General features: G+C 34.6%; 1 protein-coding gene across 2 annotated transcripts; it reads right to left on the minus strand.

Annotated features, from left to right (window-relative positions):
• Positions 1–206: 206 nt before the first annotated feature.
• Positions 207–9,172, minus strand: LOC124842943 (auxin response factor 6-like). Of its 2 annotated transcripts, none has more exons than XM_047319560.2 (14): positions 8,098–9,172; positions 7,584–7,696; positions 7,048–7,146; positions 6,862–6,918; positions 6,618–6,773; positions 6,449–6,533; positions 6,178–6,268; positions 3,914–4,078; positions 3,711–3,833; positions 2,850–2,925; positions 2,565–2,712; positions 1,233–2,434; positions 907–1,097; positions 207–686 (listed from the first exon to the last, which is right to left on the minus strand). In XM_047319560.2, exons 1-14 carry the CDS (start codon positions 8,138–8,140, stop codon positions 488–490), a joined length of 2,748 nt encoding a protein of 915 aa, XP_047175516.1. In that variant the 5' UTR covers positions 8,141–9,172; the 3' UTR covers positions 207–487. The 2 variants fall into 2 exon arrangements, with proteins under 2 accessions (XP_047175516.1, XP_047175517.1); XM_047319561.2 differs by having other exon boundaries at positions 1,233–2,431; positions 8,098–9,171.
• Between the last annotated feature and the right edge of the window lie 9,482 nt (positions 9,173–18,654).

Below are 18,654 nucleotides of genomic sequence, written 5' to 3' on the forward strand. Positions count from 1 at the left end.
GTTCCCAAGATGTTTAGATGTCAAAAAGTTCGATAAGTCCAACACTCCAATTTCCTCTATTATCCTCCACTGGATCTACATAATTGATAAGATTTTGCAGTGAAGTCTAGTATTTACCTTCACCTATCAAGTAAAAACTCTTGGTAATATACACATGCCCCAATGATCAAAGTCAAAGGTAAAAGTAATAATTAATTATCCTCAGATAGGGAAAGAGAGCTATATTCACTCTTTATGCGTTGAGTTGAGCTTCTAAACGATCAAGTAATCAACATATTGTAGATAGCACATTGACAAGATGCCATATAGTTACATGTTTAGCTTATAAATGGTCCTAAGAAGCAAAAACATGAAAACAAAAACAAAAGGCTAACAGGTAGCCTATAAACTACAACTAGGCAGTACTTCCCACCATTGCCATTGACAAAGGGTGGAGAAGGAGTAATAATACAAGTGAGAAAAGAGATTCATGGTATTGACTGTCATATCAGTAGTTTAAAGAACCCACAGTTGTTATCCCAGTGCTAATACTTCTTGGGTCCTCATGGCCTGCATAGTCATCACACACGCCACTAGAGAGCCTTTGGATTGGGACTGAGTTAAGAAGCTCAAGGCCATTGTTGCCCATTTGCTGCACTTCCTGAGGGGAAAGTATCTTGATGCACCCTACACTATTTACAAATTCCCTGTTCCACCAAAAACATGTACGATATTAAAGGTGTGAGAAAAGAACCTGGTCAATAGGTCATTTGCTTTCACAAAAACTAAAGAGAAATGAAATCCAGAATATACAAGCTATCACCACTAGGGATAAAAACACATGGCAAACAATGAGAATTGTCTATGCAGATATTCTAAAGTGCCATGGGATTTCATTTAGAAATAAAAGAAACCAAGAATACTTACGGCCATGGGCCATCACCGAGGAGAAGAACATCATTCTCTTGGTCAACGAATACAAGCTGCCAGCCTGATCTCACAGGGTCCTCCAACTCACCTTCAAGGCCAAACATGCGAGCAAGCTCACCGCGTAGCTCATGGTAGCTGGTAAATTTTGTAATATCCAATGATCTTCCAAAGGACCCTGACTTATAAACCTGTCAAAAAATATATATGCAATATAAAAATCAAAACTATTAATAGGCCACTTTTATTGTGAATCACAAAAATATAGCAAGAGAAAATATATAACATTTAATTTTGAAGAAAATACACCCATGGGAAAATCTCACCTTTACAAAGGTTTTGATCGGTGGGTTTCCTTGCCCTCCATTTTCTGGGGTTTGCAGGAAGCCCGACTCACCAATATTGTGTGCCATTCCAGGATTCATTGAAGAATCAGTGCTTGTGGTGTTCAGGTAATTAGATGATTGGAAAGGTATAGTTGGTGGGCCACAGTTGCTGCTAACTCCCTTGAGGCTTGACAACCCATTATGCATTAGCAGTGATGAGGGCTCTATATTTACTCCAAACAAAATATGATTTTGCGGATCACTGCTTCCTTCTATAGCACACTCTCTACTAGGAAAGGGTGGCAATGTAATTGCATTTTGAGCCATGGTACTCTGTGGTTGCCCTAACTGTTCCACTTGAGGCAGAACACATTGAGATGCCCCAGAAGGAAGGAGAGGATCCACTGCAACACGTTTGGAGGGTGGCCATGCAGTTGAAGGTTGAACAGGAACCCATGAGGTTCTAGGAAGATTGAGAAGGTGAGATGTTTCATCCTGGGGAAATGAACCCAAAATACTATGCAGGGGAGAAACAATAGCATTAGTTACAGGGTTCCCGTTTGAATCAGAAAAACTCTGCTGATGTCCCAGTGAAGAGATAGCTTGCATGGGTGGCGATTGGGATTGAGGTGCTGAAACAAACTGAGACATTGTAGAGACAGCACTTGAAATCTGCTGATGATCAATCACTTGTTGCTGCTGCAGTTGCTGTTGTTGCTGCTGCGGTTGTTGTGATTGTTGCTGCTGTTGTTGCTGCTGTAGAAGATGATGCTGATTCTGATTATTGAATGAATGCTGATGCTGCAAATGCTGCTGAAAATGTGTTAGAGTCTGAGCCTGAGATTGAGATGGATGTGGTATTTCTTGACTATTTGGAAACGATTGCTGAGATTGAGATTGCTGCAAGATCTGAGTCTGCACTGTGGGAGAAGTCCTATTCAGGAAGTTCTGTGGTTGCTGAAATTGAAGTAAGGAAGTAGGATGTTGTTTGGAAGGATCTGAACTCCACATATCCTGAAGTGCAGCGGCAGCCATAGCTTGGTACACGTCTGTTTGATAGTTCACCATTGAGGGATCAAGCCTTGGCTGCATCCAAGGACTAACACCAATTCCCGGAAAATTAAGAGATGGAAGACCTCTGTCTGAGTCTCGAAGCCACATTAGTGAAGAATTTAAACCAAAATCATCATCCTTCAAGCCTGCTACGATCCATAGGGGAGAGTCAATCCGTTGATACATAAATGAAATTGACTTAGAAATGTAAAACTGCTTTGTAAGTTGAAAATAAATCAGGTCATCACATAGTTCACTAATATTTGGCAAGAAGCATACCATTGAATGAAGGCATTCCTGGAGGCCATGGTCTCTTGAGCCTAAGGGGGAATGGAGATGGATACATTGGAAATGTAGTTAATGGCTCAATTTCCCATAAAGAAACCCGGGGTTGCCTCTCTCCTGCTGTGGATTCATCCCAGCCAACCTGCATCTCAAGAAAAAACCATTTTAAAATCCTTCCTCAACCCCTAATGAGACATAAACTGTTTTTAAAGCAAGATATTATCGATCTTTATATAACTATATCACATAAATGAAATATCTGATAAATTCTAGACAAACCTTGACTGAGCGCCAATGAGAATTTGGCCACCGAACAGAGTCCAGGTCACTAATTCCAGTTATTGTGCCCATGTATCTGCGTGAACATATAGATAAATAAACAAATTTGTACAAACACGTATGAACACCAACTCTACAAACTGATTGACCTTATTAATGTCAATGAATATTATTTTAACAACTTTATACATAATAGAGCATTTTTGAGGGTCAAAATAATCATTCATTCGTATTCATGTTTCCACTTCATCTCATTATAACAAATTATAGACCATCATTGAAAAAAATAAAAAGAAGGAAAAGTGATATCAAAGCAATTAATTTACACCATCTCTGAATACTTGAATTATATATGTATGCACTGCATTTGATTTAAGTATCAATAAAGAATCAAACTTTATAATGCCATTCACCTATATTTCATGTCATTGGAAACAAGATATGAATTACAACTTATTTTAGAGAAAATCTTACGTACATAGCAACCGTTAGAATAAAGCTCCACATCAAGTTCTTTATTCGAATAACCAATGAAAATCATTAATCCAATATTTATGACGTAAATCCATAGTCACCAGATTAATGTTTCTATAGTTCCTAGTCTCGTAGAATATTCAGCATCCCAATTATGCCTACAGAAGAATGAGCAACTAAAAGCACCTCAAAAGAGAAAAGCATAGTCATCATTCCTAACAAGCCAAGAATATTTCTACAAATACGGGTTGCAGCTTATGCTTATTGAAATTTTACAAATTTAAACCATGTATTTTTTTTAAATCATATTGCATACTCTACATTACCAGAATATAGAAAATAACAAAGCAGTTCATCTATCATTTTCAATAAGTTACAAAAACATACCGACGAATACTAGATTCCTCTGTTTCAAACAGCATCCTGAAGCGCATACCGACAGACACACGAGTATGATATACAGCTTTAACATACTTCGCTAAAGGTATAACAAATTCCGATGGGCTAGCTCTGAATTAAAAAGAAAAAAAATTGTCAATTTAAGTAAATATATCATCACATGAAAGTCTACAAATGTAGGGCAGTTGTACCTTGGGTTATAAAAGATGGTGAAACGGCTGTTAGTCGCAGCTGCATGAGCTGCAGCAGCAAGAAGCCCCAAGTGCATACTATCACTGGACAAGACTGATGAAGGCATCACAGGTTGAGGACGATTAGCACGCCGAATGCCAAGAAGCAATTGATTCTTTTCATTCCTGAAGAAAATACACTTCAATTAGACCAATTATCAGATAATTAATAAAAAAGTAACTATGCTGGGCATAGTATCATTCAAGTCTGGATTAAAAAGCAAGTAGCTAGAAGAAATAAGAAGCAACAACTCCTATAAAGCCTGAACCATCACAATAATCAGGACCATACGTCAACAGAAACTCAATTAAGGACCCCTGGCTCAAAATAGAAACTGATCAAAATATTATAAAACATGAAACGTATTATTGTTAGGATATCCGGATAACAGAAATTAGTTAAGATAGTTAGAAGATTATTTAGTTATTTGAGGTGTTCGTTAGATATAAGTAGGGGAACGAGAGGAGAGAAAAGGATGTTAATTTTGTAGATTGGGATTAGCTTTGTTAAGGGGAAGCCCTTCAAGGATAGAGTGCTCTCCTATTTCATGTTCTTTTCATTCTATTCAATAAATCTTCCTTTATCTTTTAAACTCTGGGTTCCTAACAAACTGGTCTGACCTGAAGGGTCTTTAAGGGAGAGCCGGCATCAAACATGGAGGAAGCACAAATTTGGGTCATAAGAAAGCTGCCAGCGTTTTGGGGCCAGATCCAATTGGTTGGATTGCAAGGGCTGAAAAATTCTTTGAAGTGCAAGATATTCATTCATTTGATAAGATGCAGTGCATTCATGAACATGGATGACGTGACAATGCTTTGCTTCTATAATTGGTGTCAAGATAACAGATTCAGATTGGGAATCAATTTACACAGCTTAAAAAAAAGATTCAAAGATAGCTATTGTAGCCACATCTTCGAAAGATTGAATGCCAGGAAGCAAGAAGTGCAAACTGAGATGGAATCTTGCAGCAAAGAAATGGAGACTTCCCCAATGTTCTTGAAAGATAGAATCAACAATTTAGAGCCCAAACTATTGCTGCACAAGATGTTGAGTGAAGAGGGCGATCCACATTTGACTGAACAAGACAAAATAGAATTGAGGGAAGTGAGCCAAAATGCTTTGAAGCAGAAGCAAGTTCTTGGACAAGAAAGGTGGAACTACCCATCTCTTTGTTGGAAGTATATAGAAGGGGAAACTGATTCAAAGAGTAGCATTTTTAAGTGTGATGGTAGAAAGCAGAAAGCAAAAGTAAAAAAGGTTCAGTAATCAAGAACCACACCCTTTGTAGTGCATAAGAAACCAAAAATGAAGTGATATTAACAAGAGAAACAAAGATTATGATGGAGGAAGAAGTGAATGCATCAATAAAGACAGTGGAAATTATGGGCTGTATGGATAATTTCTTGATATCCTGACTGTGAGTCAACTAATAAGGAAGTTGAAGGTGGAGTTGCAACCAAGAATAATTTTTTTCCCAAATTCAGATTTCCATAATATGAATAATTAATAGTTGTTGGACCAAGATTTGATAATGAAGATGGTTGGTCAGAACAACAATGGTATTGGAATATTGGAATTTCAACTTACTAGTCAAGCCTTTAGCATGAAACTTCACTGCATCTGTAGATAACAACTTGCTAATTAATGGAGCCAATCCAGAAGGAAGGTTCAGAGGCTGTTATACAAAATCCACCAAAATCCCCACTACCACCCAAGCCTCGAATTTGCTTGCAGTTGCCAGTGGGTTCCCCTCCTACGGCAGGAGAGTATCAATAGGAATGGCAAATGAAGATCATGGTGATGACGATGAGCCATCAGATTAAGCTCATTTAGGAGGAGTGTGTTGTTAGGATATAAGGAGAAGCCAAATTAATTAAGAATTATAATACTAATTAGTCAGTTAGTTGAGGTGTTAGTTAGATATAAATGGGGGAAGGAGACAAGAGAAAAGGATGTTAATTTCGTAGGTTGAGCATTAGCTCCTTGTGAAGAGGAAACCCTTGGAGGAGAGAGTGCTCCTCTATTTATTGTTCTTTATCTATATTATTTCAATAACACACATCAATAAAAAAAAAATCCTATATTCTTTTGAATGGCCAAATGACATAAGAATCATATGGCTTGGTTCAGGGAGGCAAATGAGCCAACCAAACATTACTGTCAAAGGCCAATTTTAACACATGAAAAAAAAAACTTGGAAAGAGAGGAGCAATAAATTACTTACCAGATAAACAGAACTGAATCACCAGCAACAAGCCTTTTAGCACTCACAAAGACACTCCATCCAGTTGTAAGTAGATGCCTTTTAGGCTGACCTGCAGAAAGAAAACACACCAAATTCAAACACTACAAACGGAAAGAGAACTTAATTTTAGCAACAGGCAAGAAAAATACAACAGAATAAGAAACATACTGATGTAAAAACATATTAATTATTTAAACAAAAAATCAACTCCTACATTTGCAATGAAGACATATAAGATTTTACAACCCACCTCGGAAGATATGTCTGAATTTCCATTCATTACCATGCAAATCCCTTGCAATTAACTCTTGAGCGGGAGGCTGTTGTGAAAAGTCCTGTGGGTCAAAATTACAAAGTTAAGAAATTCAGAGATTTTATGAACAAGTTAAAAGTTTTAGAGCATAACACTAATATTTTACCAAAGGAGGAAAAACTTTTTCAGCTGCCCTACGAGGAACAGAAAATCCACCATGAGTGCTGGTGTCACTGGCAGTCAGAATTTTGCAAAAGTAGTTTGTTGGCTGTTTACTTGGAGTGCCTAACTCCGCTGGAAGGTATGCCTCTTTCTGCTCTTGCTGAAAACACCCCATAGTAAAAAGATTGTATTAGAATATAAACATAAAAACCACACAAGAAGTTATCAGTTAAGAAAGAGAATCATACAGGACTCAGAGGTTGCAAAGTCATCTGAGCATATACTTCATCAGTCTCATTATCTGCCTGAATACAAAAGAAATGAACAAATAGTTAAAAGAAAATAGAGTGCAGTAATCAGCATTGGGAGAAACAAGGTAACCAAGATAAACAATATTATTATGGTAAAAGAACAAATAAATAAATAATCCTTACATGCATAGTCACGTTATGAAGTTGACATATAAGCTGAGGCGGTAAGCTTGGATAATTTGGTATATGGCCATCCACCTCCCTGTTGGTAGACACAGCAACCTAAGCAGAAAAATGATGATACTGGTTATTCATGTAGCTTATGCAGAAAAAGACAGATGTTATAAAATGTAAAACGTTCAATTGCGGATAGTCTCAGGGTAGTTGGAGATATTATATTTCTAATTTCTAAGAGCTAATTCATTAAACTGCAACAGTTTAAGACTAAAGAATTATGCTCAAGAGTGAGTTAAGCATTAGTATACAAAAGAGTCACTATAGTAACCCAGCCCTTAGATTAGCAGCCCACACGGTCATATACACTAAAGAGACAAGACAAAAGAACCAATTTGAGTCACAATTTAGAAGACGAGCAACCAAAACATCATCTTCATGTCCGAGGCAGACGATTCGTTTTATTAATTTTAGCATACCATAGTAACATCAAATCTAGATAACACCCATAAGGATTTCTCTGTGGATGCTACAATCCAACTCACCTGTTCACTGTGACCTTGTGGAAAATATACTACACGGCTTCCAACAGCTGGTAAAGAAACAAGTGGACCAGCACATGCATGCCAAAGTTCTGAATCTAGAACTCGCTTTTCTCCTGCAAAAACCCATCCCAATGTCATGAATATGGTAGTTAAAGTTCATAACTGCTCCCTAAATGTCTGAAAGGACAAAATGGATTTTGGCACGTTGTTGACAGAGCCAAGATCTCAAAATATCAAACGAAAAGTGGAAGATGCTCAGCAAATTAAACCGAATTCCTTCTATGATCTCTTAGCTACATCAGAAAGAATATAAACTGCATCCAAAAGGGGTAAAATTTCCAAATCCCCTCCTAAAAAAAATAAAAGGGAGTCCCACCACCATGCTAGACATAAAACTGTACTTATTGAGCACAAATTCCATGGAAATGAGGAAGAAATAACAAGTTCTTAAAAATAGAAATGGAGAATACAAAGAGAGAGGAAACGAAACAAAAACAAGAAGATTTACACGTACCTTCTTGGGGTGGAGGACTAAAACCTGCTGATGAAAGTTTCATTTCAGTAAAGTTTCAGCAATCTCAAACCTTAGACGCAGTCCCAAAAAGCAATGATCTTAAGCAAACTCTTAAGTAGAGCAATTTAGTAGCAACAAAATTCCCACAACCTTCACTCCAAACCAAACAACAATCCCTGTTTTCTCTTCTTTCTTACCCCACAATACCATTCTTCTTTCACCTTTACTCCTTCAACAACCAAAAGAAATTTGAATCTAAACAAAACTCGACCACCCAAGATATAAAATTCCTTCAACCATCAAATAGACATACTAATAAACTCAGAAATCCTCACCTTTTCAATTTTCATCCAATACCAGTCTCACTACAAAAAGCATTTATTCTACTCCTACCCTTCATTCGCTTGCAATCCTCCTCAACCCCCACCACCCCAAGTTCCAATCTTCAACGGAAAACTTCATCCTACAGAGCTTGAAGCACCAAGAACAAGTAACTCACCAGTATCTTTTCTTTCTTTTCTTTTTATATCACCAACAAATTTGGCAACAACACGAAAAACCAATCGCTACCCAGCAACCAAACAAGCAAAGAAACTCCAAAAGCAAACAGATCTCAGCAAAAGGAGCTACAAATCCCAAAGGGTACCGGATCTCAGGCAAACCCGAAAAAAAAAAGAGAGCAAAATGAACTCTGAATCAACACAAGCATGCACTCTACAGCAGATAGAAAACCGAAACAAACTTGCAACTGAAAACTACCACAAGCTTAGGTACTCGCTCCTTTTTCGCGGAGGGGACAAGAAAACAGTGTGTAACACACCTCCTTTTATAGATTAAAAAAAGAAAGAAAAAAAAAAGGGTCGGGATTTGTTTTTCCAAGTTAATGGAAAATGAGTAGCAGTTTGGGAGCTGGCGACTGTGGTCGTGCTACTACTGTTATTTTTCTCTTTCTATGCTTGAAAGAAAGAAGACAGAAGCGCCATTGTTTTTGGGTGTTTTTTAAGGAGGAGAAAGAGAGTGTGTTCCTGTGTCAGATGATTTATCTTTTCTAGGGAGAGAAAAAGAGAGAGGGGAAGGTTTCACAGTTGATGGCATTTTGCTTTATATATATTTATTAATCATTTATTTATATCTAGTCAAGCATTTATAAACACATGTGAATGTGATATCACATATTTTGGTGTCTAGGATGGAAGAAGGAAATATAATTAATGTGAAAATACCATCAGGATTACCTTTAGTGTTTTTTTCTACAGCTGCCCTCGTGCCATTATTTTCCCTTTTTGATTTGAAAATGACTGTTAATAATTTCTACAATTAATAACTTTGAAGGGCAAATAAGTATAATTCAATTCTTTAATGTTTCCAATATAATAATTATAAAAATTAACCAGGTAAATTTTAAGACTTTTTACCATTTCAGAAACCTAAATAAATATTTCAACCTTTCAAAAACCTAATCAACCTAATTTAAAGGACTTTTCACATCTATAGTGATTAAAATATATATTTCAACTTTTTAAAACTAAATTAACAGTCTAAGCATTTAAACTACAAATTAGTAATTTATTTTAACTTTAATGCAGAAGAAACTATTATTGCTATCATTACAGTAAAACTAAACTAACCCTTTAATTTCTCAAAACAAAACTTTTAATCTGTTTACTTTAAAGAAATTTACATGTATTTAGGTCAATCTTAGTTTTTGAAATCGTAATTTTACATTTATTAATGACATAATAGACATAAATTTGATGGATTGTTTATGTGATGTCATTGATATTAATATTAATCATGAATGAAGAAGAAAAGTAGGGTTGATTTAACATGCATGGAAGGTAGGATAAGGAGTAGTAGCATTAGCATGTTGAGGATCTTGGAGCATCATTGGAAGGCAACTTGTTGCATAAGCACTCATGCAAAGGTGGAATATGGCAGATTGCAGATGTATGCAGTGATTTTAATTTTCATAATACAATTATCTGCTCCAACACTCAGACTGAATTCCAACTCTCCATGCCCAATAGGCACTAGGTAGGAGGCAACAAAGTCAAAAGGAGTCAAACCCTTTATGTTACACAAAAATCATCATTTCTCAAACATATATGATGGTAAAAACTGAACAAAAATACAGCAATTAAAATTGGACAAAACTATGAAACAGAGAATCTATTATCATGTTACTTCTTTTTTTCTCTTTTCTATTGTTAACTGCTATGTTGATTTAGTAGGAAGAGATATTGTTTTTTTAACAGAGTGGGGATAAGTTTATGTTAGTATATTTTCGAACAATTTTTTTAAGTGGAGTTAAACGATTTTCCAAATAGTTTTGACGGATGTTGTTATGTTAAACACAGATTAAATGTGAGTTAATTTTAAAAACATTAAATTAAAAGAATAAACTTAATAATAAAGAGTGACACTTAAAATTACTGTTAAAATAACTTGATATATTTTAATAATAAGTTAAAAAGTATTAAAGAATACAAAATGAATAGATTTTTTTTTTAAAATAAGTTTAGTTTCATACATTAGGACTCCATTTTTCTGTTTAGCAGAGAATGGTTAAAAAACCTTGGGTAAAATTCTTATGCCACAATGATGAGTCTTTTTAAAGTTTTTAGTAAAGTTTTAAAACAAGTTCAAAATAAAAAACAACTCTTAATTTTTTTTGTTATAAGTAATTATGGTAGAGAATTTTAAAATTAAAACTTTTGTGAATTATTAGAAAGTTTTGGAATAAAACATAATTTTTCCACTCTAATTACATCTTAACAAAATATGGTTATTGAAAGAAAAAATCAAGTTTTCCAATAGCAAGAACAATGCTAAATGCAAACTCCACACAAAACATTTAGTAGGTAGAAAGAATTAATACAGCATGCTATTTAAAAAAGAAAATTACATTACACCCTTTATAAAAAAAAATTCTCTCTGAATTGTGAAAAAATTGAAAAGTCCAACATTTCTTATTTTCATCATTTTGGAATTCAATGTTTTATTTTAAATACAAAAACTAATCTAGAAAAGTTTGATTATAAAAGTAATCTTACTTGACTATTCAAATACGTGTAAGGCGTATAGAGTGTATAACTCTAGAAAACCTAATAAGAAATTATCAAAGCTAGAAGACTCCATTGGTTTTGACATGCTGGTACAAAAAATATAAAGACCAAATGCATCAATAGAGGCTCTAGTAGACGATACACATCAAATGTAACAAAGGAAGATGCGTCAAACGATATGCAAGGCAACACACGAAATGCTCCACAAGAAGGAAGAGAACCAACAACTCATAAAGAAACATCACCCACTAGACGTTATAAATAGGTAATTCAAACAAAGGAGTTACCACAAGATCAAAGCTAAAGGACTAAGAAGCAATGATCTATTAAATTGAACCTAAAACGGTAGACCTAACATGGACTCTAGTTTCATGAAAGCAGACCTAGGTTTGGAATATTTTTCTACTTCTATCGTGGAGTTTTGGTCCAAACTTTTAAATGGCATGTAGAGATATCTAAATGAATCCACATGTAGTTCTAAAATGACTTATAAATGAGTTAAAATGCTTGATCGAGGTCGTACCCGATACAAATTTAATGCTCAATTAAGTGCAGTATAGACTAAGAAATGACTCCTAGGTCGTCTCTCAAGAACCAAATTATGGTTCAGGAATTAGGTCGAACACTTTGTGGGGGTATTTTTGTGGATAATTTATGAACGAAAATGAATTAAATGAAACACGAAATTTAACACAGATTCAAAATGGGTTGGTATCTACATCAACTGCAATGCTTCCTATCACAAATTAACATAATTAAACACTACTCTCACCCCTAATCCAACACAAATTAACCAACTAAGAGAAGGTTAATCTGGTCTTCAAATACATGAATTAAGCAAACACATTGCACGAGTCCAATTAAATTTGCACCCAACAGTTCAATTAACTAAGCGAAAATCAAACATCAATTAAGCAACTAAGCGAAAATCAAACATCAATTAAGCAACTAAGCGTATACCCAATTGCGAATACAAACTAAATTGACCTCATGCAAGGCAAGAACGACTCCATCAACATAATCCAGAAATCTCAAGGATGCAAAGCAATATCCATAACCACCAACCCAAATAGTTCACTCTTCCATTAAAACGAAATAAAATAGCACATTGCAGCAAAGTAGAAGAAGAAAAATGCTCCAATGCTCAAAACCCTAAAAGAAAACGTAAAAATGAAAAGGAGGGGAGGGGGTGCTTTCAAATCTGATTTGGGGTTTCAAAACCCTCAAATTACAATTTTGCCCTTATAATGCGCTTCTCCTAAAATTTGATCAAAAATAGGCCCAAAAGTCAAATATGTCCAAAACTAACATAATTAAAATTACAAAACGAAATCAATCCCAATTATTGACGTGGCCACACTCTTGTTGTCCCAAAATATGTTTCCAATATTGTCCTGCAAATAATAATTGGAATAATTAAGTCCAAATAATTCAAATTAATTAAAATAAAAATTATTAGTCAAATTAAGCCCAAATAGTGAAAATGAGATAATAATTAAGAATTAAGCACAATTCGCTAAGACAATAAGGTGAGGAAAACTAAGTGAATAGTATAAAATATTGATTCATCAATGCTCAATCACAAAAAATAGGTTTCAAAATGAAAATCAAATTTACAACCTAAAATAGACAAGTTTTACTGCACATTATTTTGGTTTAATGACAGATGTGGTTTCTAAGTACGTTATTTGTTGGATGCATTGGAGTTTTTATCTCCTTTGCTTAATCCAATTTGAACTTTTTCAGCAGCTCCTTGATGTATTTATGTAAGAAAAGAAATGGCTTGTTTCTCTTACTAAGAGGGGGGTGAATTGGTATATAGTAAAATATATTTCTTTTTGAATCTTTCTGGAAAATTAAGATGATCTTTAAATGTGCACAACACAATTATGAATAATAAAGCAGTAGAGAGATAGAGAAAGAAGACAAACACAGTCTTTTTATTTTGGTTCAACCTCAATGCCTACATCTAGTCTCTTTCAATCAGCATGAGATTGAAAGAATTTCCACTATAAAGATTTTAGTTTTTACAACAAGGATTTACAAAGACCACTTCTCAAATGTAAAATATCTCTCTAACTAAACCAATCTAATATAGCAAATACAACCTGCAAAAGAACAATCCTCTTAACTGCAGCAACCCTTTGAGACCCTTCTCAAAGTACCAAGAACCTCATGTTCTTCTTCCTCGCCCATGCACATGGAAACAAAAATCCTTTTGATTGTAAAACAAAACCTGATCAGAATAGAAAACACCTGGGTAGTGCAGAGTTGCTTTGTGCTTGTGGTTTTATCACATGAAAAAATGATTATGCATACAGAAGATATAAACACAATTATGAACACATTAAGTATGTAGACTAGTCAACAATCATCATATGTATTAATCATAAAGAAACATTTACATAACAACATATGTATCAATTCATAAAGAGTCATAAAGAAACATTTTGGTGCTGTCATGAAAACATATATGTGTTGTCATCATCAATGTGTTGTCATCATCAAAAACCAAACACATCAGGGATTGGGTTTAGCACTTATATTGCTCCCCCTATCAACAATTTAGTCTGATGGATATAAATTGTGTCTTTTTCTTACTTGATTTGAAGTCTGAGAAAGAACTTTAGCTCACCCATCATGCTCATTTCAAATTCATCTTGCATCATGAGGAAGAAGTCTTGGAATAACTCCTCATTAGTAGCATCAAAGATAATTTCTTCAACATATATTTTAATTATAATGAAGTCTTTATTGACATTCTTCCTGAATAACATGGTGGCTACTTGCCTCCCATGAAACCATTCTTGATAAAGAAGAGACTTAACCTCTCGTACGAAGCTCTAGGGCTTGTTTTAATCCATATAGAGCTTTGTTAAGTCTAAAGATATGTGTTGGATTGATTAGACATTCAAAGCCCGAAGGTTGTTCCACATACAATCGCCATTTAGAAATGCACTCTTGACGTCCATTTGATATAATCTAATCTTGTTGAACGCTGCAAATGGCAGAAAAATGTGAATGGCTTCTAACCTTGCTACCAGAGCATAGGTTTCAATGTAGTTAATCCTTTCTTGTTGTGAATAGCCTTTTACAACTAGTCTTGCCTTATTTCGAATGACTCTTCCATCTTCATCCAACTTCTTGCGATATACCCATTTAGCTTCGACTACATGTTTTCCTTAGCGTAACTCAATGAGTTCCTACACATCATTTTTCTTGAATTGATCGAGCTCTTCCTTTATAGCTTTCACCCAAGAGTTATCTTCTAGAGCCTGATTGACATTCGATGTCTCTATTTAGGAGATAAGAGCCTGATATGTTTTGAAATACTCATTCAGATTCCCTATGATTTTTCTAAGGGATGATCCTTCACTATTAAATAATGTAGATTGTTGGGTTTCATCCTTTCTTTTGATGTATCATTGAACGATTTCTCTGGTTGAATTTCATCTTGATTGTTAAGTGTTATGCTGATGTAAACGCATTCCCCTCCTTAGACAATGTATTGTTTATCTGCAATTTTGAGAAGGAGTCGTCAAGCTCAGACTTATTTAGGTCAGGCTCATGGTTAAACTTTCAATGAATGAATTCCTCTACTTTCAGAGTTCTAAAGTTGTAGACTCTAAACGCTCTTGATGTTTCTGTATAGCCAAGCATGATTCCTTCATCACTCCTAGAGTCAAACTCCCCTAAACTATCCTTGGTGTTAAGTATGAAGCATTGACATCCAAAGGGATGGAAGTAGGAGATGTTGGACCTTTTGTCTTTCCACAATTCATATGGCATTTTGTTGATGATTGCCTTCATGTAAACTTTGTTTTGAAGATAGCATGCAGTGTTAAACGCTTCTGCCTAGAAGTGCTTAGGAACGTTAAAATCATTCAACATCGTTCTGGCCATTTCTTGTAAAGATCCATGTTTCCTCTCAACGACTCCATTTTGTTGTGGAGTCCTTGGAGTTGAGAAATTATACTTAATGCCAGAGTTTCCACGAAAGTTTTGAACAACTCATTTTCAAATTCTTCTTCATGGTCACTTAAGATAGATATGATATTTAAATTCTTTTCAATTTCTATCCTCTTATAGAGTTTGCAAAAGGCATCAAACGCCTCATCCTTGTGAGTTAAAAATAGGACCCATGTCCATATAGAGAAATCATATACTACTATAAGTGTGTATTGTTAACACATTGGCAAGTGTACCAAATCGTATCAAGTAATATAAATTTATAAGATCAAGTATCGTTTCACAAGAGACTTGTGTTTACTTAACAAGTGTGTAATAACTTAATTAATTAAGACTCAAAATCTATTTTATTGGTATTTAAGGGCAAATACAACAAAAGCAAATATGAATGCAAATTGATCAATTGAGGCTTGACACAAGAATGAATGGATTATGTTGATAATATGAGATGATGATGTTGTTGGGGTTAGATCTCACCTACTTCACTTTCATGCATATTAGAATTCATCTTCTTCATTGGAATGTTAATGTCACTTTCTAAATTACTTAGAACCCGATTTCTCAGCATAAAAAGCCTAGTCTTCATTGGAACATTAATGTCATCTTCTTCATTGGAATGTTAATGTCACTTTCTAAATTACTAGTGCTATTTTTTTGTTTCTATTTTTATGCTTACTGTTTTGTTGTTTTCTATGTGTGTTCATGTTTTTCTATCATTTTAAACGGTGAATATCCATTGCTTGAGCCATTTCTAGCCTTAAATTTAAATTTCAGTTTGTCATTGTCTTGTGCACCTTTGGTTGTAGTGTTGTTTTTGTCCAGTTTGTTAATCTGTTCAACTGTGCTTGTTTTCATTTTTGCTTGAGTTCAAGTGCTTGACAAGCTATATATCTAGCAATAAAGGCAATGAGAACTTGTTCTAGCCTTGATGATACAAGTTGAAGCACTAGAAATCAATTCTGATTTCAATACCGTGTGAACTCTGCTGTAGAAAAATTTGTTTTTGTTTCAATTCATGGATCTCTATTCAGTTCGGTTTATTTGATTCTAAAGCTTTGTACAACTTTGTTTGTTGCTATTGAAGGATGCTAAAGGTGTAGCATACCATAATAAGCAATCAAATGCAATTTGCAGAGCTTGGTTGAGCACAAACATTAGCATTCCACTATTTCAGTTTTTATTTCAGCTTTTCACTGTGCTATCACTCTTTGATGGATCCATTTTGAATTTGGTCAAGCTAAGACTTCCAATTCTAGCTTAGTTTTGTGCCTTTACACTTCCTTGAGTCAATTTGATCACTGTTCTAGCTTTTGATTCTATTAAAACTGATTTTAGTGGTGTGTTGGTATATTTTACTACATATTTGGCTATTGCAAGGTTTGATTTCAGTTGGTGTTGTTTCTGTGCTGTTTAAGAGCTTGAAAAAGTTTAAATTGATCTTTGAAAGTTGCTAGCACTGTTCATTTGGTCAAATTTTAGCCTATATGCAGATTTGCCTATTAAACCATCACTTTTTGAGTTAAATTGGAAGTGAACCAGTGATTTGGAGTTATAAATAGTTTCTGAGTTGTTTATGAGTTTGAACATGCTTAAAATCATCAAGCAAAGTTGTTTAGTCACTCACATGAGTTGTTGAATAACTTCCACTCGTTTTTGCGTTTAAAACCACCAAATTAGTCCACTTTTTTCTGGTGCAGTTCTGCATTTCTAGGTGTTGTTTGAAAAGTTCATTTGATTAATTCCAAATCTGAATTGGTAAAAGTTGGTTCTATGATTTAGATTGAAAATAAATGATTAAAAGAAGCAAAATCAAGTGTTAAAAAGCTTATAGAACCGTTCAATCCAGTTTACAAGCCTTGAAAGTTAAAAACACAAAATCTAAAGTTCTTTGAGGCATTTCATCAAACACTTTGGAAATTATCAAACAGTTTGCAACTGGAATGGATTCTGAACTGTGATTTCGACTTTTCTTGCTTTCTTAGTCTACTGTAGTTCCTTTATTAGGTTCCTTTTGAGTGCTTGCTATTTGTTAAAATAGAACGGCTCAATTTCTCACACCAAGAGGGGGGTGAATTGGTGAAATGTAAAAATAAAATCTTTCAAAATCCTTTGCACAAAAAATGATGCCTTGATACTTTTCTTGAATCGCAAGGTAAAAGATTTTCAATGCAGCGGAAATTTAATCGAATGAATGCAGAACGTAATCGATTGAATAAAGAGAGTAGGGATGAGAAAATTCAAACACTGTGTTTTTATACTATTTCGGCCAAGCCTACATCCAGTGTCCTTCCAACCACAGGAAGCCAATGCACTATAATGATCAAGGTTTTTACAACAAGGCTTTTATAGCGACCACATGCCAAAAATATAAAACACCTCTCTAACCCTTTAATCAAAATATAGCATTACACAACAAGACCAGCAGCAAGAATCACCTCTTCTGCTGTCTAAACCCTTTAAGACACCCTCAAAGTCAAGAACGTCGCACGCTCTTCTTCCTGCAATCACAACAGGGAACTTCAAACCAATCTTCAAAAGATTGTAGAATCCGATCTCTCAATGACACCCAAATGTGCAAGTTGATCAGCCTTTGAAAAACACAGCAATCTTGCTCTTCAAGAAATCATAAGTAGTTGATCACCACGATCACTCTTGTTTCTTGGAGCTTTTCTTTACTTTCTATAAGATCACAACTTTCTGCAAAAGATATGAAAATGTTAGAATCACAAAAGTTCTTATAGAAATCAAATCTGCGTCAATTTATAGAATAACTCATCTCAAACGCATTTTAATCGACTTAGCTACTAATGCATTGGAATATAACAATTTTGTTATAACAGTTAACAGTAATCACGGCAATTAATGCAGTCGACTAACATTTAATGCTTGGTCAACACCATAAAAAATATGACTGTTAGATAGTTATGTCAAGCATTAACAATATTTCAAAATAATAACTAACTTAATCGAATACAACACGCATGCAATCGATTATGCAATAGTGTTAAGCATAGTTTTCAAAAACTTTCTCTTTAAAAATTCTCACATAATGAAGTCGACTTAAAACTGTTGTTTTGCCACACATTTAAAATTCAACATAAGTGCTTATGGTTTTCCTTTTCAATCATCATATGTCAAGCATTCACACATAAAAACACATATGTAACACAGTGATATGCAATGAACAACACAAACATGCTCTCATATATGCTTAAACAGATTGAACACATTGATCAAAAGCATATAACATGTAAATATGGAACATGTAACACAGAATATACATGTGTTATTAATTATGTGTTGTCATCATAAAAAACTCAGATATTATTGAGATTGTGAGTTAAGCTAAACCTTTGCTCCCCCTAACAACAATCTCAACGCTATTATTTGTGTGTTGTTCCATTTGAATTCCCTATTTTTGGCCTCTAAACTTTCCATTCCAGAAACTTGGATTGCAAATTCTGGTGCAATATGCTGAAACTGGTGCAAATTTCTTAGATCTGGTTGATGTTGTTTCTAGTGG

Source organism: Vigna umbellata, chromosome 1 (assembly GCF_029865625.1).
Source record: "Vigna umbellata cultivar VRB3 chromosome 1, Vumbellata_1.0, whole genome shotgun sequence".
Taxonomy (NCBI): domain Eukaryota; kingdom Viridiplantae; phylum Streptophyta; class Magnoliopsida; order Fabales; family Fabaceae; genus Vigna; species Vigna umbellata.